Source organism: Protopterus annectens, chromosome 1.part2 (genome assembly GCF_019279795.1).
Source record: "Protopterus annectens isolate FY-2018-M chromosome 1.part2, PAN1.0, whole genome shotgun sequence".
NCBI classification, from domain to species: Eukaryota; Metazoa; Chordata; order Ceratodontiformes; family Protopteridae; genus Protopterus; species Protopterus annectens.
In genome coordinates, this window is record NC_056727.1 from 596,336,091 (window position 1) to 596,361,925 (window position 25,835).

Genomic DNA, 25,835 nt, shown 5'->3' on the forward strand with positions numbered 1-25,835 from the left:
CCAGTATCCCATTTCACAGCTTTCTATCTATCAGAGATAACTTCCTGAACCAAGAAAGAGAGAGTGAGATTGAGAGATTTATTTCAGAGAGAGGTCAGAGAGAAGGAGGAAGTGTGGGATATAGTGTCGAAGCCTTAGAAAGGTCAACAAGAACAGTGGAGACCATTTTTTTTGGTTGACAATTTCTGGAAGGAATGAAAGAGCGGTTATGGTACTGTGGCCGAAACCCATGTTGTGTAGGAGTGAGGAGATTATCGAGAAGGTAGGGCATGAGTTGCTGGTGTATGCATTTTCAAGATTTTCGAGATTGGGAAAGAATTGCTATTTGGCGGAAGTTAGAGATGGTGTTATTTTTGCCTCCTTTATGGAGGGGCAGAATGTGGGCAGCTCTCAAAGCTTGGGAACATAAGATTGATGGATCTTATTGATGAGAATGTTGAGGAATAAGGCTGATGCCATTTATTGCGATGGCTGAGAAAAGAGTGATGGAATGTTGTCAGGGGCATTGGAGCATGGTTTGAGTTTGAGAAGAAGTTGTTTCATACTGGTGGTAGACACGGATGTAGAATGAAAGTGGGAGGTGGGTTATGAGAGTTGGAGTGAGGGATGGTGTAAGAAGGATGCCTTGGGTAGGGGGTAGGGGGAGAAGAGAAGGAATGTCCAGCTATTGAGCAGCTATTGAGCCAGTAAAACGAGTTGTTAAAGAGAGTTGCTATTTTAGTCAGTCTTATTATATTCTGGACAGTGTGGATGTGTATACCTGGATGTGAGTGAATTGATGGAATTCCAGAATTTTTGGGATTATTTGTGAGGGAGGACTGAAGTTTGTAGTAAGATTTCTTGGAGTTGCTTAAATTGCAGTAAAGAGGCTGAGTTTTATTTTTGTTGTATAGTTTCCATGTTTTGTCCCTTTGTCGCATTAGAGTTTTAGTGTCTTTAGTTAGCCAAGGGCAGAGTTTGACTTATCCTTTTGGGCTTGGGAATCTAGGATTTAGGTAGTATTGAAGAGTTCTAGGGGCTTCATCTAGTTAGTGAATCCCAGTTTGTTAGTTGAAGGGTTTCTGAAAATACTGAAAGATTAAAATTAGTTAGGTTCTTGAGTGGGCATATTGTTGTTGGTGTGGGAGCTGTTGGGTTTCTGGGAGATGATCACTTAATGAGTCTGGTAAGGTACCTGAGTTGGAGATATTGTTAGGGTGGCTGATCTAGAATAGTCCAAGATGGACCCTGGAGAGGGTTGGTTTTGTTAGGCCTAATAATGTTTATTAGTTGAGTAGTAAAATAATAAAAGATTGATAGACTGAAGGGGATTATTGTTATTAATATTATTCCAATCAATATTTACATCACCTAGAATTCCTGTTTAATATTGTTTGTTTGAGCCCAGAGAATATCTCTAGAATTGGAGGAGTTGTCTCCAGGAGGATATAGATGGATATAATACAGATACTTTTTTTGTTGTTTAAGTTCCTTTGAGGATTCCTATGACTAGATTAGGATTATTAATGGTAGGAATGGTATTAAGATTTAGCAGGCAGTTTAGCAGGCAGGCTACACCACCACCTTTTCACCACCACCACCGGTTTTGAGTGCTTGGTAGCAGGTGGTGGTGTAAGGTGGTTACTATTTCAAAGTTACTAGTTTGAGGTGTTACAACTACTATGTCAGGTTCAGTTATATTTGTAGGCAGGAATTTAATGATTTTTGTTATTTGTACTCTGGGTATTAATGGTAATTAATTTAAGGTATTTATTATAATGTGCCTGATATTTGTGGGGGTAGTGGGAGAGCACTTTAAAGAAATCTGTAGGAGGGGAGAGGAGCAGAGTGATAGGATAGGCAGAGTGGAATAGAGGGGAGAGGGACTATAAATGTATATGCACTGGGGGGGGGGTGGATTTGGGGGGTAGGTGGGGGAGCTGAGTGAGGGACTGAGTGAGGATGTGAGCCAAGAAGAGAGGCCAGGAAAAAAGGGGAAAAAAACTATCAGTGGAGAGAAGGAAAGAGAGATATAGGGAGGGAGGAAGGTAAGGGCCTTAGTAGTAGTGATAGTGGACAGTGAAGTGTAAGATAGGTAAGATAAACGGGGCAGGCAGCAGGAGCAAGTAGGAGAGTAGGAGGAGAGGTCCAGGAAAGAGAGGGAAGATCAAAGGGAGGAGATGAAAAAGAGGAGTACAGGGGAGGGGAGATGTAGTACGAAGTACAGAGATGGAGGATGATACGATTAAGAGAGTAGAAGCAAGTATAGGAGTAAAGATTAAGAAGGGGAGAAAGAGAAAGATAAGATATAAGAAGATAAATAGATTAATAGGAGGAAAGGCAGTAAGTGTGGCCAGGTGCTGGATGCAAATCAGGTGCTGGGATGCAACTAAGGTCCACAGAACAACTGAGTGGAGGAGGGAGAGGACAGTGTAGTGGGGGAGTAGAAGGAAGAGGAGTAGTGCCGGAGGCTGTAGAAAAGAGGGTGGCTGTACAAAAAAGAAGGAAGGAAGGAGTGCTGTGAGGGAAAAAATAACTAAGGCTAAAATAACTAAAAGGCTAAGGGTTCTTTATACCAGCAATCTCTTTCCTGAAGTGACAGTTTGACACAACAAAAACATACTTGCTTCTGTGTGTGTGTTTGCCAGTTACTTCATTCACGCTTTATTAGCAGCTGATGTATTTATACAAAGGTTTAACTGTATATTGGTTATATTAGCAAATGATGTAGTTATACAAAAGGTTTAACTGTGATGTGTTTTCCTTTAGAGTCGGCTCAAATAAATATAGCAAATTTCTCTACAGAAGCTGTTTTTTGTGCTGAGCTGAGCACTGATGTTGATGTTGCTACTGTCCTGGTGTTTAAATTACTTATTAAAGCTTTTGAGTCACCAAAGTATTTGCTTTTTGTGTTAATAAAGTTTAGTTTTGTGACAGGAATTAAATATTTGTGAGACATTCAAAGGAGGAAATAAAACATAAAATGGAAAGTTTTGAACCACTAAAGGTGTTTACTTTTTCTGTTCTGAGAGTTTTGTGATTGAAGTTATATGCTTTAAATATTTACAAAACATTGAAAGCAGGTAATAATGTCAAAATAGAAACTGTTGGTAATTTGACTGTATTTCATGCAAAAATACAATGAGAAGATTGTGGTGAAATACTGGCACAGTATGAGTTGTGAGTAACAGTGAGAATGAAGACAAGAATGCAGATATTGTCATACGTGTAGTTAGACCTGTAATATACAGCCTAATGAGAAATATCTTGATACCTGAAAAATCCAGTGGGAGATAAATATGTGAAGCTATTAAGTTTGTCAGAATAATTGAAAACCTAAACCTAATGAACTAGTGAAAATATTCAAGTTACATACTTGTGAAAGAAAATTCATTAAATCTATGATGGAGTTATGTGCTTCATTTTAGAAACTTAGTATACAGCAAAGGAGAGGCATTACAACAAATGCTGAAAGACAACATTGTGTGAGGAATTATAACTGCATACACAAAAGTTATAATTAAAAACTAATTTAACATTGTAAAATGCATTATTTTAACAGTGGAAGAAGTAAAAAAATATGGAAGACTTACTGGTAAAACTGATTGCAAAGGCCTGTAACATAACAATAGAAATGCAAATGTTATGTACCTTGGCAACCACAAAGTTAAGGGATGCTACAGTTTTATTTATTTATTCACATTTGATTACTGGGAAAGTCTAACTGGGTAGGAGCCCGTTTTCAGCAGAGGCCAAAGGAGAAAAGCTCCAAAGGATTAAAAACATTTTAAGAGCAATAATTTTACAGTCTTAAAAAAACTACAAAAATACAATTTAAATAATTATACCAAATTAAACATAATATGAAAGCATTGGTTAAGAATAGATACAAGTTATATGACAATGATTTAATAGTTAAAGAAATTTTAGCCAGTTTATAGAGAAATTAAATGTAACTTAGTATAATACAAAAAGGAATTGCAATACAAAGTGAGAGAAAAGCAGGCTTATGGTATGTTTAGAGAGAAAGTCAGGGGAGAGAAATTGATAGAAGTAAGAAAGTGAGTGAAAAGGGAGAGTAAGAAGGTGTAAGACATGAATAGGTATTTCTTCACATTTATGGGTATAGTTTATCCTGGTGTTGAACAATAACAGAGCCATCCTTTAGCTAGGAAGTCTTTCAGAATGGTTTTGAAGGGTGGTAGGGAGGGTACTGACCTAATGGATATAGATGATGAGTTCCAGGTCTTAGTAACATGGTATAAGTACACATACTGCCCTGCAGATTTGATAGGTTTGTGGATAGATGGGTGTTTTTGGTCAGTTGGTACAGTTACATTTGGTAACAACACATGACTGCTGGTAGTAAATTTAGGCAAGAAAAAATGTCACATTATAGTAGAATGAAACACAGTGAAAAAATATATGAAAGTATTTGTTTAAAGAAGCAAAGGGAAATGTAGTGTTTATTACTTTTATTGTATCCATGTTCTGGAAAGCAGTTTCAATTTCACGTTCAAGATCAAGTTTATTTAAATGCCTGACCCCAAGCATTGTACAATTCAATAAATAACACTTGTACCTATAAAGGGGGGGGTGGTGCTGCTGTAGCGTTGTCGCCTCACAGTAAGACGCTGTCCGGTTTGATTCTCAGATAGAGCGTTTTCTGCATGGAGACATGCGTGAATGGGCGTACTTTCATTGAAGGTTGTGTGTCAGGGCTGGTAACTCGGCACGTAAAAATCAACTACCAATCATTAGTGGACCAGAGTTCCACTGTGGTGACCCCTAACTGGGAAAAGCCGAAAGACACAACAACAACCTATAAAGATCAAAAGACATAGAAAAAGTAAATAAAACAATAAAAATCATTAAAAAGTTATCTAAATAACTAGGTGTACGCAAGATCAAATAACTGGAGTTTTAAGCCTTTTTTGGAACATGACATTGTGGGTAAATGTTAGAGTCATCTAGGGAGAAGGTTCCATAGGAAAGGGCCTTGGTAGCTAAAGGAACAACAACTACATATGTCAAGATTGAAATATGGGGCCTCAAGGAGGCTCTTTAGAGCCTGATCACAGTGTCTGAGTAGGATTGTATGTTTATAAAAGGTCCCTTAAGTGTGAGGACCTAGATTATGAAGAGCAAGGCAGACCTTAACAAGGATCTTGTAGATAATCTATTGTCTAACAGGGAGCCAATGCAGTCACACAGGATAGGAGTGATGTGGTAGTAATTTGAGACACCCATCAGTAAGCAGGCCTAAGAGTTTTGTACAAGCTGAAGATGTGCAAGGCCAGATTCTGGCAAGACAACATAGAGGTCATTATTATATTCCAAGCGCAAAGTCACCAAAGCATGAAATACAACTGGATATTCACTAGGAGGAATAAGATGCTTGACAAGTCTGATGTTCCTCAGATGGAAACAAGAGGACTTGATAACAGCTGAAATATGGTCCTTAAGGATTATTCTGTCATCAAGTATCACACCAAGATCACACACCTTGGACATAAAAGTGAGTTTGTCACCTAAATGATGTCAGGAGACAAAGCTAAAAGGGAAGAGCCCCTCAATGTAGCACATACCATCAAAGGGACAGTCTTTGAGGTATTGAGTTTAAATGTATTACTGACCATCCAATCATCAATTACTTACAGGTCTTGAGAAAGGGATAAAAGGGCAGGCACAAAATCCTGAGGGAATGAGAAGTAAAGTTGTGTGTCATCACCATAATAATGGTATTGTAACCCTATCAAATGGATAACTTCACCCAGTGGCAATAAATAGATCATGAATAGTAAAGGGTCAAGTGTGGAGCCCTGCAGGTCCCCACATGTAAGAGGATAGGAGGAGGAAATGACCAAAGAGCTAGGGGGCAATCCATTCGAGAATCAGTCCACAGGTATTACAGTAATGTTCCAATCAGTCTAAAAGAATAGAATGATCCACCAAATCAAATACATATGACAGATCAAGAAAAAACAGAGCTGACTAGTAGTTCTGAAGAACATTGCACTACAGAAAGTAAATTTGCTACCCTGGAAAAAAAGCATTAAAGCAGTAGGCATGTGCTGAATAGGCATGCCATTTGCTCAGTGTGCAAGATCCAAATATAAATAGAGTTAACACTTTCTTGTTTGAAATAAAACTAGAGGGAACCCTTTGAGCTTTGAGAGTGATTCAGGGAGCAGTGCCACAAGAATGAAATGAAATTAAATTTGTAGGAGTAAAATACCTTTGCAACCCATCTGTCTTTCCTGGTACTTACAAAACACTTAACAGCAGACCACACTGACTAGTTGGTTGAATCCCCATAAATGAGAGGAGCTTCTGGAATATCTGAAACTATTCAAACACCTTGGCATCAGGCTTGCCTACACATGTAATGCTCTACACATGTAGGCAGAACCTGGCCAAAGTCAACAGACATCTGTTGGATTGTAATGAACATGATCTGTAGTTTCACAGTTAAATGAACACACCATAACTCCTATGGCTCCATTCACAGAAAGCAAATGTGTTACCCCAGAAAAAAGCATTTAACAGTTGTGCTCTTTCATTTGTAGGATTGTCCACATGAAACAATGCACTCTGCTTCATAGTGTATTGAATATGAAACCTTGGACTCATAACCTGTGGTTATCAGACATAACCCCCGTACTTTGATCTATCCCCACTAATGCTTAGAATGCCATAATACAGCCTTCTTCATATAGGCCCTTAAGCTGTGAAATGTACCTCATATGATCACTGAAAGTACCCTAAGAGCATGTAGTGTTTTTTGAATGCATGTGTATCAAATGCTTTGGATTCAAAGTCAAAGCATCAAAAAAAGATTCTGCATCAAAGCACAGAATATCCTGGCTTGTCAGAATAAAGTGCCAACTTCACCCCCTCTCATCCCCCTAAATGGCCCATCTCAATCTCAAGACCGCCAAATTCTGAATAATGCCACACAGGTAAAAAAAAACTCTCAAAAAAAGCTAAGAATACATCCATGGGATCAGATGATGACATCCCGAGGTACTACATGAACTACAATATGAATTGACACCTCACCTAAGTGTCATGTTTAATCATAGCCTCACCTCAGGTTTCATGCCTACTGAGTGGTGCAGAGCTACAGTTATCCCACTCCATAAGGGGGGATCCACCTTGGATCCCAGAAACTACCATCCCATCAGTCTGACGAGCCTTAACTGCAAGGCCATGGAGTGTATTATCATGGAACTTATAAACAAAGACATTGGCAACCTTCAAACACTGGACCCCACCCAGTTTAGGTTTGTGAAGGGCTGATCTTGTCTCCTGAACATGACTGACTTCTTCGAATCAGTCTCCAGAGCCATGGACAAGGGTAAGGTGGTCCACACAGCCTATCTAGACCTTGCCAAGGCCTTTGACACCATCTTCCACTCTGGAATCATAGATAAATTTACTAAGCTGGGCATTAATCCCTACATCACCCAATGGGTTGCTAACTGGCTTGCTGATAGAACCCACACTGTAAAAGTAGCCAACTCCAAATCCAGCTCCAGATAAGTGACAAGTGGAGTACCTCAGGGTTCAGTCCTGGGACCACTCTTGTTTGGCATCTACTTCTCTGAAGTACAAGCCAACACTAAGGGACTCTGGATAACAAAGTTCGCAGATGACTGCAAACTGGGAGCCATTATTGAATCCCCAAATAATGTGGATACTCTACAAAAGGGTCTTACAGAAACAGATGCTTGGTGCCAGAGCCATGGGCTCAAGCTCAATGCCAAGAAATGTATAGTTATCCCCTTTGAGAAAAAAACATGTACCCATGAATTACCATATAGGTGGCAGTACACTAAACAGCAAAAGTGTGATAAGAGTCTTAGGGACACAGGTGGACAGTGGTCTCACCTTCGATAATCACATTGCCACAACAGTCAGGAAATCCTTCTATGTGGCACACCTCATCACTAAGGGCTTTTCATCCAGAAAAAAGGAGGTCATTGTCCCACTGTACTCATCCCTCATTAGACCCATTATAGAATACAACGCCCCGTTTGGTATGTACCTCTCAAGACATCTGCAACAACTGGAAAGGCTGCAAAAATACCTCACTAAAAGAATCACAGGCCTAAAGCAGATGCCCTATGCTGACCACCTTAAAAAACTCCAGCTATACTCTGTCACATATCATCTTCTCAGACGCGATCTCTGCTTAACATACAAGGCCATGTCAAACCCAGAGCTGTTGGACATGCTACACTTAAAGAAATCCCAATCCCTCAGAGCCACACGCCCCAGGGATATAAACCTTGTCATCACAATAAACAAAACATGCTGGAGGGATAGGTTCCTGACCCAGAGACTCCCCAGACTCTGGAATAGATTGCCCATACATGTCAAGCAGAGTGCCTCTTTGGTCCTCTTCAAAAGGAACCTTGACGATTGGATGGGAGAAAGGAAATTCACCCCGGGGATCACGTCAGTCACCCTGCTAGACAGGGTCCAGGGAAGTAAATAGTGTGGGAAGAAATAGCCAGGGAATTGTTATGGTTAGGCTTGTATAGGCCCTAGGGCTGATAGCCTACTACCACCCTATGAACCTATGAACCTATGAATCCTGTGCTGTATACAAGTAGCACAGTTTTTGTAGTTGCTGACTTCTGTATGGTTGTACAACCATTGAGTTAGTAGGGGGTGTGGTGATACAGAGGGGTGGTGGAACCCCCCTGCAAAACAAAAAATATTTTTCTTAGTGTTTAATTCCTTTTTATTAATTGTTGGTCTAGTAATTCATTTCAGCTTTTTATTTGCATGTGTGTATCTGTTTCAGTCATGGTGTGATTAAGAGGGTTTTTGCTGTAAGTTTTACAATGCTCTGGCAGCTGATATTATGGGATTTGCATTATTCACATTAATCCAAGTGCCCCAATGTTTACCTTGTTTTAATAATAATATCTAAAAAAAAACACCACCAAGTCTTCTTGTGTCTGTCTTGCCATTACATAAATGAAGTCACACCATCGTAGACTTTGACAAGCCATTATGTGAAGTACCTGACATACAAGTCTGCAGATATGATGATGTTTAACCATATTGCATCATACATAACAATGAGCCCATCACTACCTAGTTATTATGCTCTGCTGTTGTTGTAGTTTCTGTTTACATCATAGTTATATATAAGGCCCTCCATCTTTGGAGAGCAACACCAGTCAGTATTGTGTCATTCCTAAGGTCTGTTAAGGCCAGCCTAACACTCTTTCTTTGTGTACTGTGGACCTTATATATATATATATATATATATATATATATATATATATATATATATATATATATATATATGTAATGTTTTATACTTTTACCAAATATTATGCATTTATTTATTTATTTATTTATTTACTTATTTATTTTTGTAAATGCATCTTGCCTGAAATAATAAAAATGAAATAAAAATTAAAAATAAATCCACCATAAACTGTTGAAACTTGGATGAATGAGTGACTTCTCTGGACTCAAATGAAATATATGAAACTAATAGTTAAAATGGCAAATGCTGATTAGCCATAGTAATAAAAATAATGACATTTCATTGCCAGCGGCAATATCGGAGACATAGCTATTTCTTTCTTTAAAAAGTGGACCAAGGAAAAACGGGGGCTACACTGTAATACCACAGTAGCAAATGAACTTAAACATGACTTGAAAACCTGTTGGTACTTAAATAGCTCTGTGTTTAGGAACATCTCAAAAGCAAACATTCTGCAGTTACTAGGTGACCCAAATACTGCTGTAATCCTCCTGCTATGGATCACGTTGCTAAAACTACAACCGATGCCTCTGACCTATACTTCCACTTAAATAGTTCTATTGATAAGGCAGTACCTATCCGCAACAAATACAATGAAAATTTAAAAAATAAGTCCCTGTGGTGGAATACCCCTATAAATAAATTAGGTACTTACGTATTATCGCAACCAGATTTTTGCGGTTGCGAATTTCACACAGTTTAACAGAAACAAGTGCATGAAACTGGTGTGAAGAATTTTAGGACTGGCATATTATGGCAAAAGTTATACCATACTGTGGAAAACACAGGTTTGCTTCACTATTGTTGGATGCATTTGAGGCACCGTTAGCAATGTTGCAACAGCATTCACACCAGCATCCAGAGAATGATTTGCAACCATTACTGTAGGAGTCTGAGCAAGTCTGTTAAACAGACGATGAGTGCTTCCACACTGATCTAAAAGGGTATATGTGGATCACTGCTGTACTGCTGCAGCTAACAGCATGAAAGAAAAAAGAAAACAGTTTAATTTTTTTAAAAATGCTATGTACGCTTCTGATCATAGCTCACCTCAGTTTTTAACTCCATTGCCTTACCATGTCTGAACCACAGCTGTCCAGCAGTCCATCACATTTTATCCGAGGCATCCACAACACTTTGAATAACACTTTTTACCATGTTTCATGCACTTGTTTCTCTTTAAGTATGCGAAATGTGTCCTTGACAGATTATGTGCGCTACGGTTACACAGTGTAGTTCCTGACTCACTTTCCCTTCGTTAACATGGAATGCAGCGATCACCAAGCAGTTACAAGAGCAAAGAGGTACATCTCTCCACAGTACAAAATTACACCCTTACTCCTCTTCCTGGATCATACCCCCCTGTGACAGACTAATGATTATTTCTTTACAGACTCCTTTTCAGGTTAGGAGACCTGTTTCCGCACACACATAACGAACTATGGCAGTGCGTAAATCTGGTTGCGATAATACGTAAGTACCATAAATTACATAACAAGAGAAAGAAATTGCTTAATGCTTATAAGAGGTCTCATTCTACCTACCCGAAGAGCACACTTAAGCAAACTAACAAAGAGCTCAAGGGAACCATTAGAAAACGTAAACTAGCTACCAAAAAAACTATAAATCTTTCTTTAACTAAATTACTATATCTGGAAGTAAAAAAGTAACATTCAACAATGTTTGGAGCAAGTCCAAAATAATTACTATACTTTTTAAGCTTACTACCTACTAAAATAGCTAATATTTTAGCTAACAAATGTAGTGTAAATTTTATTCCACCCACAGTAATAGCTATTCCTCAGGTTCCACAATTCCAACCACCCCCATTAATTACTATGGATCAAGTTGTCTCAGCCCTCTCAAAAAAGTAAGAACATCTCATCTGATCACAAACCAGGCTGCCTGATTATCATTGCCAAATATGGCCTTTGTGAACCTCTTCTTAACACCATTAAGCTGTGTTTGTCAATTGTTTACATTTCTGAAGCCTGGAAAACAGCCATGGCAGTGCCACAGCACAAGGGTGGCCCAACTATTCAGCCTGCTAGCTAACAACCCAGTAGTCTCTCTAGCCTTATATGTAAACCTGTGGAGCACATTGTCTCAGTCCTCATTAATCTGGACATTGAAAATCTCTTAACCCTGGACTCTCACCAATTCAGCTTTGTCAAAGGAAGGTCCTGCTTCTTTAACATTATTAATTTCTTTGAAAAATAACTGAAGCAGTGGATAGTTGTTATGCAGTGCCTATAGCATATCTAGACCTGGTCAAGGTCTTTGACACTATTCCCCATGCAGGAATTATCAACAGACTTGTAAATCTGAATATAAATCCATATATTGTGCAGTGGATAACCAACAGTTTGACAGAACCCATGTGGTTAGAGTCACAGATGCCACCTCGGAAAGCAAAAAAGTTACCAGTGGTGTACCACAGGACTTTGTTTTGAGCCCTATCCTATTTGATATCTATTTCTCAGGCCTTCAGACCAGCACTCCTGGCCTATAGTTAACTAAGTTTGTAGATAGCTGTTAATTGGGCGTTGTTATTCAATCTTCAACTGACTCACAATTGCTCTAACTTGGATTAGGCCATGTTAACAATTGGTGCAAGGACAATATTCTCAAATTAAATGTAGAAAACGTCGCATAGTTCATTTTGGTAGACAAAACGGTTTCACATACCATATAGCTGATGCACAACTTCAGTCAGACACTGTTGTAAAGTATCTAGGCACTCTTGTTGATAATTTCTTATAATTGGAAAACCCTTCTTCTGGCTCATCTCACTTCCAAAGCCATTTGCACTAGATCCAAAGAAGTCTTAATTTCTATTTACTTATAGCTCATCTGACCCATTATTTACATAAGACATGTCGGAGTAATAGATTTATATCCAAGTGTATGCCTTATCTGTGGAACAAACTTCCACTACACATTAAGAAGAGTAGCACCCTTTTCACCTTCAAGGTAAAACTAGATAATTGGATGGGCAGCCTCAAATTCTCCCCTAGTTTAACCTGCCTTGCCCTCCTCGAGACAAAAAGGAATGTTTGAATAGAGTTTTTTGGCTAGGCTTGTAGTGGTCTACAGACTGATTGCCTAGTACTTAAATATGAACCTATGAAGGTGGCTATTCTGCTCTACACAAGAAAGGGAATAGCAAGTTGTGTATGAGCCATTTTTAAATCACTTGTGTCAACTAAAGGAACTAACAAGTTTTTACTTTAAAGTATGTATGAAACTGTAACAAGACAGCAGACATGTTAGTGATGGATTAACATGCTAGAAGTTGGCAAATCCAATCTAGCAGGAGCTTCAACAAGAATACAGGTCTCTGTGGACTCCTTTGAGTTTGGGTAGGCTGGCTTTATGCTGATGATTTGTTAGCCTTCTTCACACTTCGCAATCTTAGCTGTGGTGTAGACCCAGTGATGTCTGAGAGATAGGACATACAGTGCAAGTTGTCCTATTATGGTGTAGTTTGAATAATATGGGTCTACTTCACCCTATCGAAGGCCGACAATATCGAAGCTGATATTGTCGGCACCAAAATGTCGAAAGCGAAAGTCATCGCGCATGTAAATGGAAATCTCCGTAAAGGGAGAGTTCCATTTACTGTAATGTAGTGCGATCTCAGAGTTGGTATATTTAAGTAGTGGGGGGTGCAGGGGGGCTTGCCCCCTGCATAGAGCAATTTGTGTTGTGTTTGGGTGTTTTTTTTTCTTTGTGTGTGTGTTCGATGTTCAGGGGTTTCGACATTTTTGTGTTGATTATTATGCTGTCGACAGTTTGAGTTTTCAACAGCGTAATATAAATTCAAATTAGATATAGGACTTAATTTAAGACACATGCATGTTAAAATGTTATATTTAAACCTAGAGATTTACTATTATGAGATTGTAACTAAATTAATCTCTGAAAAGTATGGAAATGGAAAAGAAATGCTGAGGAAAAAAAAAAACTTCACAATAAGATAGCCTGCTACAACAGGCCAAAAACAATTCAACCTAATTCAGCTTTACTGAATGTGGGTAACTGAAACCCACTACACCAAAACAGACAGACACACACACACACACACACACACACACACACACATATACACATATATATATATATATATATATATAGAGAGAGAGAGAGTCATATAAGAAACTCACACAGACTATACAAGCAACGCATATATCACACCAGTGAGGAGCAAAGCGACCAAACTGACCACGTGGGGGCTTCAGCCATCCCAGCTTCCTTCAGCTTATGTACCAATTCCAAAAACGTATCACTTTCAGCAAGCTATATAAACTTAAGGGGCAGGAATATTTTGCAGACCTCCTTCTCTTTTTCCATGTCTTCAATATAGCCAAAATTTGTCAAGCCATAATTTCAGCTATTCGTATTCAGTATACCAGCATTCAGTCAGATGGTCTTCTGGAAACTAAACTTTTCTTACTATAAGAAAACAGTTTTGATACAAAAAATGTTAGATCAATAGACAAGATTATAAAGTAAACATACAAGCTTGGTTCTTAAGGGAAGGAGCAGAGGAAGTAACTCAAAGATCAAACATCACAAACAGATGGGAAAAAGGAATTGTCCTAGGAGGGTCCAGCAGAGGTATTGAACATAATGAGAATGAAGAGTAAGCAGAGACAATAAAAATGTTATATCATGAGTCATTAGTGACCAGTAGGGCAATAATGCACTTTTTATGTGTCTTTGTTCATGCTTCTACAATGTTTTAAATACCTACAAATAACTTTAAATGAATGTCGCAACAATGTATTCCAGGGTGACTCTATAAGAATAATTTATTTGCTTTTAACTGCATTGCAGATCTCACCCAGTAGCAGTACTCATTTTGCTGTAATACAATTCATTGTTTTAATGCCTAATCTATTCATTTCCATTAAACATATGCCTATCTTGTCCATGTAAACCATCATCACATTCTTCTCATATAACTGACTGAAAACAATTCTGATCTTTCTTAACTTTCGTCTTAAGATATTTTTGTTCTCCGGTCTCCTCAAACTCCTTTAAAATGTTCCCTTTCACTCTGTCCCAATTTAACAGATAACATGAGTAAACTAGAAAACTCTGTTACTTTTAAGAAATTAACTAAACTGCATTCTCAGTGTCACAGCATACTGTCTTTAATGCCAGAAAGGCAAGAAAGCTGTGTATTCTATCTCCACACCAAGCATTTAAATACATGATCCAGTACAGATACAGCTGTGTAAAATAATGAGGGAGCTGCACTTCTGAGGTGCCACTGCTCCAAAGACATGCTAAACTGAGGTCCTGTCTGGGTTGGTGGCAGCCTAGATATATTAATATGCACTGGTGCTTCTTAGAAGAAGAAGAGTTGGGTAATGCTTTTTTTTATTATTTATTATTAGAAGAACAACAGTAAAGAACTACAGCAAATGTAGCTCTGTACAGGAAGCATGCAACTTAAATTCAACAAAAATCATGGAAACAGAACTGAATCAGTGCAACCTCCTAACTAGATCTAACAGATAAATAAGAAAACAAAATAAAAGGAGCTAAACAGAGTGCCATACACTGTCCCTGCAAAAACACTCATGAGATGCTTTCAAAACTGGAAATAATACTCTATCCTCCATCATATATTTCATTTTTAGGGACATAATAGTCTCCAAAATTTTATACACTCAGTCTGACATCTCTATAGTTCTTGTTTATTCATAAATTTACACGTGTTTCACTAAATACATCATTTAATTAAAGTGTACATATCTAAGCCTGTATACATATCTAAGCCTGTATGGAAATTTTCATATTTTAATTTTTCTAGAACATCTACTTACCAGGGTAAATTCTACTGTCAACTTGCTGCACCCCAAACTCCAAATAAGAAGGGATTCAGATAACAATTTCTTCTTGATGGAGACATTGTGACCTTCCAAGTTTACTTTCAGGTTTCCTGCTTGTATCATAAATTATTCGTTTACTGCTGTGTTTTGTTTTCTAACCGGAACAGCCAATTTATTTCACACATGTAAACTAGTCACCACTTATTGTTTATCACTCGCAATGTATTTTTTACACCTCGTCCTTATCTTCCCATGAGCACCCTTTAAAGAAAGAATTCATAATTTTGCCATATAAACATTTTCTTCCTCCATTTTAATATACAAAAAAACTTTCAATAAACTAATTTTAGACAATTCTATCTCCAGGCACTCACAGTCCATGCAGCTCTTCCCTATCATCCATTTACTGTAGCAGGGCAGCTTACATGAGTCACCGTATGTGTAAGAACAGAACAGTTTTGCATATTGTAGTTCATTAATGCCCAGAGCTCTTACATTTGCCATCTGCACCACACTGACAGCACTAGTTGTGCACTAGCTGTGTAGTCAGAAGCTGTGTTGTGTGCCTGCAGCACTGTGGTGCATTAAAATGACCTGATGACTCACCTTATTTAATCACACTGAAATGTAATTACACTGCTGAATGTGCTACTTCAGCAGTACAATGAAATGAGTTAAAATTGTGTTACACTGAGTAGCTTAAGCAAGTCACTGCATTGCTTCTCAGTCCAATGTGCTTTTAACGTTATTGCACCATTCTGATGCTACCAATGCTGTTGAGATTATCACAGACCTGGTCAGATTAATGACATGAAATTGCCACTTGTCATTATATCTGCCTCCAATACTGTCCTTGATTAGAAATGCTATAAAGTACAGTTTTGTACCTACCGTAAATGTAGATGTTCGAGTGTACACCCTGCTGCAGTCATCACACTTGGGTTATCCTGTCATCAGGCGGTCCCGCAGTCAGCTGGAATTCCAAAGTCTTGGTCGGTCGCGTCGGTTTGTTTCTTCTTCTCCCGTCAGTCCAGTCGCCAGGGGGTATATATAATGCAACCCATTTTCTTTTTTCTTCAGTTTTCTTGCCCCAGATGTCAGGTGCCCCAAAAAGGGTATCAGTAGTGAAGTACCAAAAACACAAAATTCACAAAAAACACAAATTCCTTCCTTACTGTAAATAAGGTAGGAAAGTATTTGAGAAGGGTTAGAGGGTAGGAGGAGGGGATGGAGGAGTGGTAACTCGGACACTGCAGGGGTATGAACATTAACATCTACATTTATGGGTGAACAAAACTGTGCTGCAGTTCATCTGCTGCAGTCATCTGCAGTCATCACTTTGAATCCCAAAGCTAACTAAAGAGGGTTGGAGGTAGGCTAGAGGAGGCTAGAAGGCTGGAAGGAAGAAGTGAACTGCAGTGGTGAAACCCGTGAGCGTGAAGTGGTAAGTGAAAGTGGTGTGATAGTGTGTGTGTTGGGTGTGTACTGAACTCCTTGGATTTGGAACCCCTTGGATGGTTGGAAGAAGTAGCCTGAGCTAGCTGTTGTTCTGTTAGTCTGGTAGAGTGAGGGGAGGTGGGCATGATGGGTGGTTTCCCATGATAACCATGGTAGCAATGACCTATCCATTTGGAAATGGTTTGAAATGGTTTTGGCCTTCCCTTGAGAAGCTGTATAGGAGCTGTAGCATGGGATACTGAAAGAGCTGGTCAGATTTTTAGTAATTGGTTTGTCAAGTAAAGTTGAGTTGCCTGTGAATGTGAATGGAATGCAGGTGCCCTTGTCTTTGTTCTGTGGAAAGGGGAAGAAGGAATGGGTAAGTGGATGGTTTGATTTAAAAGTCCTTAGGGAAACCAGAGGAGGCATAAGAAAAGGAGTAGTTCTCAGAGAAACATGAAATTGAAAAAAGGTTCCAGGTTCCACTGCCATTGTAGCCTGTAGACTCTTCTAGCTTCTAGCTGAGCAGCAACAGGGGCAGTCTTCCATGATAGGAAGTCCTTTGTGCAACATCTCAGTTTAAATACTGTAGAATGTGAGGCATGTGAGGCTGAAATGTGTCTTGGCCTTTAGATTGGTTCCAGGCACAAAAAACTTTCCATTTGTCGAATAAGCCTTCCTGGTGCTTGGCCTCCTAGCTTTTCCAGAATAATCCATAACTGCTTGGGGGAAAGAGGAGCTGGCTGGATGTTTAGTTGATCATGCAGAGTTTAGGTTTTGAGCTCTTGAGCCTGAAAAGAAATTGTTTTTGTTGTGTTGTGTGAGTGGGGAAATTTGTGCTGTGTTCCATAAGGTCATTGCTTGCCTGCACAGAAGGTAGGAGTGAGTACCCCCCTTTGTGTTTATGTACCACATTACTGTGGTGTTGTTGTCCAGCTTTGTCAGTCATGTAATAGATAGTAATAGATCCTTGAGAGCTCAGAGAGCTTTCTGCACAGCTAGCATCTCTTGATGTGATTGTGCCATTTCTGCATCTGCAGTCCATACACCTTGAATGCTGTGTCCTGCCATGGCCCCCAGGCATAATCCTGTGCATCTGGTGTGTCTGGTTTGCCTGGCTTGAACCTGCAATGAAGCGGAGGTCTTTCTCAAACTTGTAACCTGTCTTCTCCCTCCCTTCTGTGTTGTGAGTGCCCCATTGGTAGGGTTTGTACTGGGCTTTGTTGTTGTCCTCTGCCCCCCTTGGGCATCTGTATTTACTCTCTGACTGTACTGGGGAGCTGGAAAGGACAACCAATTTTTGTTTCAGCTGCTTCTGAGGCGGGGGGGGCTACCTGTCTGCAGGCTGTCTCTTGAAATGTCTGCATTTTGCAGCCTTATCCTCCATTTTCTTTGCTTTCACTTTAGCAGAACTCAAAAAGAGTAGGGAGTATGAGGAAGTTTTGCTTTTATGCTAACATTTTTGTTCCGTTCTTTCACATTTTTCCTCACAAATATAACAGGGTGTAACAACAGCAACAGCCAGGGAGCCTCAGAAAGAAACCCACCCAGTAAGTAGGGTTTGCCCACCCACATGTTGGCAGTGTTACAGCAGTGCATTTCATTCAATTCATTTTGTTTTTTGAGAGTGGTGATTGTTGAGTTTTTTGCTTTGATTGAGAATTGAAGATGCTTAATGCTGTGAAATTGGCATTTTATTTTAGTGCCCTCATAGCTAGAGTGGATGAGGTGTAAATCTTTTCCCCACCTGTTTAGTGCTCTGGAATCCAGAACCCACAGGATACAGGATTTTAGCCATAGAAGCCTTAGCCCCTTGCGACCCTGGGAGATGAGGATGGGTTCTTAGAAATTTCAGCAAATCCAGGCGGGAATAATATCTGTCACTCTTATAATATCTATTGAGAGTAGAAGGCGGAGAAGAAAGGAGGTAGAGAATCAGTCTAAAACTGTCTCTAAAGTAAAATCATCATGGCAAGTAAAAAAAATGGGGGGAATGCAAGTGTCTGTGTTGGGGGAGAGGAAAAAACTCTCTAGTCCTTTCCTGACCAGTGAAAGTGTCCCCTCCTTCCCAGTGAAAATGTTCCTCAGTGTGTGTAAGGAGTTTTCAGGAGTAGTCTTCCGGGAGGAGGGGCCAGAGAATGGAATGGGATCCAGAGTCATCTTCTTGGAGAGAGGAGGAGTCTGAAATGGACCTTGTTCAGAGTGCTGAGAATCTTCCTCTTGTTCAGAGGGCTTGTCAGGAGGGGCTGGGAACCCCTGATTAAAAGGGGGGGAACAAGGGAAGTGATTTGAGCATCGGCTGTTTCTTTGGGCATTTCTTAGGCATGGGGGGTTGAAGGCTGGACTGAAGTGCAGTCTTTGTCTTTTAATAGGAGTCTTATCTCTTTAAATCGGTCTGGCATGGTCTGGCAACCGATAAGCGTTTCAGTAACTCCCTGCCCTTTTCAGCAATGTAAACCGGTTCTTTCAGCAATGTAAATCGGTAGGAGCGTAAGCAAGGTACATTCCTGCAAAAATTCACAGAGTGCCAAGTAAAATTAGATCTGTGGTCTGAAGGGCTGCATCGGAGCCTCACTGAGGGCTGGAGAACCGGAGACCAGACCAGTCGAGGACTCGAGATCTGGCTTAGGCCCAGGCTGGGGCCTCGGCTCCTTATGAACTTGTCCTTGTGTCGGTGGTTATCCTTTTTGTTTTCGGGTGGTCGGTGTTCCCTACCTCCGAATTCATGAATAAAGTTAAAGCGAAGTATGATCGTGCAGTATGAAATAGTAAGCGCCTAACAACTAATTGGCTTATTAAACTCGTGAGCCTAGGCAAAGTATAGTATAAAATGGGTCTGGGCCTAGGCAAAGTATGCAATAAAATGAAATATTATTATTAACTTTTTTCCACAAAATACAATTAAAGACTTTTTTCCCACAGAGGGATGAGGAAAAAGAAAAGACTTGGTCTCAAATTCATATTCGAAAATAGGTCCTCAAATCCCAATTTGAAAAATTCGGCTGTTCGGCCGACCGGCACAGCGGCGGCAAAGCGACTGATTTTGGCATTGGCATTATTAGATATACCCCTGGCACTGGCATCAGGGGGGAAAAGCTTACACTGGCACGGCCTTGGAACCAAGAAAGCAGGCCGCGGAATAGCCGACTGCGGGGCCACCTGACGGCCCAATAACTGGCGACTGGATAAGGAGGCAGGGATGAACGATGAACATCTTACATTCCTTGGCCTTGGGCTACTCTTATTGCAAAATCCTGACTGCTAAGCACTGCCATCTGTTACAGTCCATAAAATCCTTAACTGATTTCTTTCAGCTCTCCCTGGAATCTGTGGTACCTCCACGCTTTGCTGTATTTAAAATAATGCAGAGATCAGTGGGATCTAGACCTATAACAACAATATGATACCTGGTATGTGTGTGCATGGGTGTGCTGGGGTGAGAAGTTGGGTCTTCTGAACTGAAATGCTGTAATTTAGTGGTGTAACTATATGTCAGAATTAACCTTGATGGTAGTAGTTTCAGTGCTTTAAAGGGTTCTATTTCAGTAATACATTTTATAGGTGCCTTAAACAAATGGCTGTGAGAGGCTAAAACTTGACATATTTGAATTCTTTTGTTATCTTATCTATTTTATCAAAATGTACATGTCTTACTGAGTTAGCCTTGGGATTTCTGTGCTGGTATTTAGAACGCATTTTTCTCAGTAGTGAAGATTACTTGCCTTATTAACAGTGCAGAAACATCAGTGTGTTACATTTACTATTTCAAACTGTATAATGATCTAATATTTGAAATGTGAGCCAGTGTACTACATTAATGGAGAATTATTTACTTAGCTGTACTTACTTGGTATTATTTATTTTTATTATGTTTCCGTCTTATTTTCTTTCTTTAGTTTACTCTGTTTCTCTCACCTTGAGATTCATAAAAAGTTACCACTAAGTGTTATTATTATGTTATCTATTCACTCAGAACAGTGTATACTTAGTGTACACAATGTAACCATTCTGGTTTTACTTATTTGAATTCTTTTTTGCATGTGTTTTATAAGCATTATCCTATTATATAAGTTTAACTTTGCATGTCGGTTTGTAAAACTTTTTGTAGATTTGCTTCGTACAGATCAACACTTGTGCCATGTTAATGCAATTTAATTTATTTTAAAAGGATTGGTTTTCATTCACTTAATAGACACTAGCTTAGCAGTCTGGACTCTACCTTCCCACACAAACTAAATGTATACATAAATTGTGCTTTTTGCTGTATGATATATAAGGTTCATAATCTGTGTACTGATTTTACTGAATGCACTGAATATTTGTGATGTATCCTGAACATCCTCAGCTATGTCTTGCATTGATGTATCTACTCTTCCTTTTTACTTCACTGATTTCGGAAATATTCTGTTTTTCATCACACTATGACCATAGGCTTGCCAAACAGACTTATCTTTCCTACACACCCTAAATACATAGTTGAGCTGACCTTTTTTAGCATTCCAAATATAGGGTCATATACTTGAATGTCAGCCTAATAGGTTTCAGTCTTCCAAGAAATCTGTCATAATCTTATGTTGATATTTTTTCTGTCCCATATATCTATCAAGATTATTTTGAAAGAAGTTAATGTGTAACTTCTGACAGTAAGGGAAAACTTTTTCCATAATTTCTGAAGGCATTATGTAATGTTTGTGTCATGTGTTTTTGTATTACTGGTATTTATTTTTAGTATTAGGTTCCCAGGTCTGTTATTAGTTCCCCCTGGAGGTATCTTCCAGAATTAGACTTTTAAAAATAACTGGATCAGACATTACCTTATGCACCAGGCAGTAGTCAGTTTTAAGTAGTCCCTAAGAAACAGAATATAACGATATTCTTGAAGCCTTTCTGAATAGTTCATAATTTCCAGCCCTGTGATTTTTCTAGTAAACAAGCATTATACATTCTTTCAGGTGGCTTGTTGGATGGCTACAAAAAGCAGTATTATATTCAGTAATGGGGCAGATCAGTAAGGTATAAAGTGATGCAGTGATTTTTTGATGCCCTTTAGAAATCACATAGGCTGCAAAATAAGATTTCTTGACTTTGGTAGATAACCACAGCCAGAGCTTTAACTATTGTATGACGTTCTCCCTCACTTCTTAATGATGATGTCATTTTTATGCTTTCGCCAATAACTTTGCAAGTGTAATTCACATTCATTTTGCCAAATCTCATGATGCTACATGTACTGACTTTAAAAGTGAGGTCATTACTAATGCACTAGTGTGTAGGTCATCTTCAATAATTGCTTCATCTGTTATTACAGTAATTATGTTACCAGTTTTGCAGTCATTGGTATCTTTTGTTATCCATACCCCATTTCCCACTTTTTTGCATGAGAAAGAGAGTCCAAAAGTGCAAATATTCCAATAAGAATTAGCTCTAGTACGGAGGTCTGTGAGACATCATTGGCAAGCCCAGCCTTGACTTGTTGTGTCTTGTTGCTTAACCGGTGCTTTACCCATTGAGTTAAGTATGAATTTTTATTTATTGATTTGTCAGTTATTTCCTTATGTGGGATAGTGTTGAATTCCTTAAGAAGTTCAAGATGAACAGAATGCAGTTCCAGTCCTTTATCAAATACTTCTTGTACATCTTCATAGAATGCCACAAGACTCAAAGGCAGGATCTCACATTAAAAACATGCTGTTCTGTATCTGTACTCTCATATTGCTTTTACTGGATGCATTGAATATTTTCATTAAATAATAAAAGTGTCTACGAGATGCCTATGTCTGTAAAGACATTTGTACCATTGTCTCCTTACTGTTCTGAATTTTGAACTAACGTGCTGATGTTCTATGCTACTGTGTATTTGTTTATTGTCTTTTGAACATTTTTTCCAGCACTTTCCTGATTGGCTCAAGAGGCAATAAATCTCCAATAACCAAAAAACATCCAGTGTTTAAGTTCCATTTTTTCATTTACCAGAAGTTTTCTGGATTATTTTTGAAAAATTTGCCTTGTTCTTTTGGAAATTTGCATTTTTGCTTCTTGTCCCAGCCGTAATTGAAATGGGTCAGTTTTTGATTAGTCTGCTATCCAAGTTATAATGAATGAATAATTCAATGATAATACATTCCAGTACGTATGATAATTTAATTCTTGTTTAGTTCTTGCGCAGGGTGAATCTTTGCCAAGATGTTAAAGTATGTTAAAATTCCTGTCTAAAACAGAATACCATCTACTCGTGAGTGCTAAGGAAGTTGTTTTTTTTCTTGGCAAATACTTTTCTTAACTTGCATATTTGGTAAATTTAGGAGAAGGATGTTGACTTTCATCAGCTGGACCTAAATGACACAGAGCCTGCATCACGTAGCAGTACAAGAAGGGTGATTCACTTTACCAGTGGTGAAATTACTGAAGAGTCAAGTTCTGATGAAGAGGAGATTGAGGATGTGAGAATTGAGTTCCAGGAAGCAGACACAGTGAGTAGACTCAAAACAGTAAAACAGCATTTGGCATTACTGGCTGATCAAATTACATGACAGGTATGGGTAAATCTTTTATGTTGGAGAACGAAAGTTCACAGTCTGAGAACAAAGTTTCCATTTAGTGCCACTAGAGACAGTGCAGTATCACATAGCTGATGTTTCCACCCTCACCAAGAGAGTTCATATCCAGGAAGCATTGTAGTACCATACAGACAACTGATTATATCGCAAGCCCAGACATTCCTCTAAGAGATACCAATACCACTTCTAATTCAGAACATAGTTATACACAAATCTTATTGTGATATTATGTTATTGTCCTACCTGGAGGACCTTATTATTCTGTATATACCTTTGCTGAGGTGGTGAGTTATGGAATTGCACTGTGAAATGTGGATTTGGGGGGTCTGTTTTTTTTTTTCCTGAAATGCATAAATATAAAATATTCATGACTTTAAGGTTTATTCATGTTTCCATTTAAATGATGCCGTCGAGGCCTTTAATGGTAAACGGTCACTCATAGCATAATCTGGTCATGTTTTGCCTACTGCTGTTCTTACATTTTAGTGTTACTCTTTAGTTAGCTTTTATATCAAATCTTTATTACATTCTGGAAACACCTGTGATACTTCTGTTAATAGTTACTTCAGGAAACTATTTAAATTTTTTTGTGAAGCTTCAAACAATTTATCACCCTAACTCTCTTTTATCAGCTTATAATTTTATTTGAGAAGTTACTGCCACTGTTGCCTGCTGTGATGTATATAAATTTCAAACTCTAGATCTATATTAATTTTCTATTTTTTGCTAATGGGATAAGTGAACTGGTAATCAAGAATTCTTTTTTAAGCCATGACCCAGACCATACGGGGAAGAGTAAATATTAAATATATTACTCAGTTTAAGACGGCAGTTAATCAGCATTTTTGTGAGAGGTGGGAAGAAAATGGATAGCTGAGAGAAAATCCACTCAGACATTATGAGAACATGCAGACACCATATAGACAGTGATCTGACCATCAAGATTGAACCCCATACCCTGGAGGTGTGACATAGAAGTATCAACTACTGTGCTGTCAAATTGCTTAGTTGTTTCTCATTACCGTTGATGTATTTTTTTATTTAAACAAGAAATATCTTTATTGAATTATCAGCTATGACATAGGCAATCATATATTTATATAAATGAAAACAAATAATATTGACATATTTTTAGTTGCAAAAGTATACATTACATATAATCTTTTCTACAGTCATTGTCAATTAAATGTTATAATACTCATTCAATTCCTGCCTTCACCTTCAACATTTGCAGTCTACCTGAGGAAGAATTCTTTGAAGTCTGTTTAGGGTGTAAAAATACCTATGCAAACACTTCCAAGCAAAAATCCTAAATCCTCTAGACTTTGTTGCATATTTGGAAGCCATACATATATCCTCCAATTTCTTTGTAAAATTACTTACCCCGTTTCTCGTCCCAGTCCTTTCTAACCTCTGACTGATTCATATAGTTACATGCAGTATTTTATATGCCCTACTAATTATCCCTTTTAACAGCAATTTCTATTCTTCTTCTCCTTCTTTCGGCTTTTCCCGGTTAGGGGTTGCCACAGCGGATCACCTGTCTACTCATGATTGGCAGTGGAGTTTTACGGTGTTGAGTTGCCAGCCTTTCACAGAAGGCACACACACACACACACACACACACACACACACACACACACACACACACACACACACACACACACACACACACACACACACACCTAGGGCCAATTTAAAGTGTCCAATCCACCTACAGCATATCTTTGGGATGTGGAAGGAAACCAGAGCACCCATAGGAAACCCATGCGACCACAGGGAGGACATGCAGACTCTGCACAGAAGGCAACCCAGCCAGGAATCGAACCGGAGAACCTCTTGCTGTGAGGTGGCAATGCTAACCGCTGTACCACCGTGGCCACCCAGCAACTTCTATTCTAGATTCTACTAAAAACTCTACCAATGCTGGTCTTTCAATTAGGATCCCCCTATTTCTTTCTCTTTGCCTATACTTTGATATCAATCCTTGATAGGGAAGGCAGTCTTTAGCCTGTAGTCTAGATGTATTTTTGGTCTCTTCCCATTCTATTTCCTTTCCCTGTCTAATTATTTGCTCCCAATACCTTGGTTCTTTTGCCAGTTTTCTCCAGTAAATTCCAGCCCCTCTTGCCTATTCTTTGTACCCTAATTACACTCATCCCTATTGGCAGAATCTCCTTTCTCCATTCCTGTGTTGGCTTAGATCTTAAAATGCATTCTGCTACTTTATTAATATAATATTCTGTATGGTTATTATTCTCGTTAAGGATCTGCATCAAAATCCCAATTTCTCCTTATTTCTTGAGCTTTCCCTATCTTTCCTCATCATCCCTTTCCACTTTGAATTATAGCTTCCTGCCTGTGCTCTGTGTAGTAGCCTTGACGATGTAGCTCTGAGATACCCCTTCAGATCAGGTGATCCCAAACCACTTTATTTTATTGGAAAGATGTAACTTATCCAACTTGACTTTTGCCCTCTTCCCCTCCCAGATAAAATCATTCAACTCTTTATTAGTAGCTATGCACAAATTGTCCTCTGGTTGATAATAATATGCCTGATCTGTGTATACAACTAAAGGGACTAAAACATTTTTACTGCTTGTATCTTGCTATCCATATCCATAAAACATAGCTTCCAATTTCTCACTTTTCATATTATCTTTTATTTAATCTCTTCCCACATCCTTTGCTGCCATAACAGAATCATTTTTAACTCATACTCTTAAA

The 25,835-nt window shown here is 38.8% G+C and overlaps 1 protein-coding gene across 2 annotated transcripts in view; it reads left to right on the forward strand.

The window, feature by feature from the left end:
* FAM177B (family with sequence similarity 177 member B) overlaps positions 1-25,835 on the forward strand; it is a 486,030-nt gene that overhangs the window by 203,557 nt on the left and 256,638 nt on the right. For both annotated transcript variants that reach the window (XM_044057910.1, XM_044057916.1), the window contains one exon: positions 22,854-23,021. In XM_044057910.1, coding sequence (XP_043913845.1) covers positions 22,854-23,021 — 168 coding nt within the window. The remainder of the gene's footprint in view (positions 1-22,853; positions 23,022-25,835) is intronic.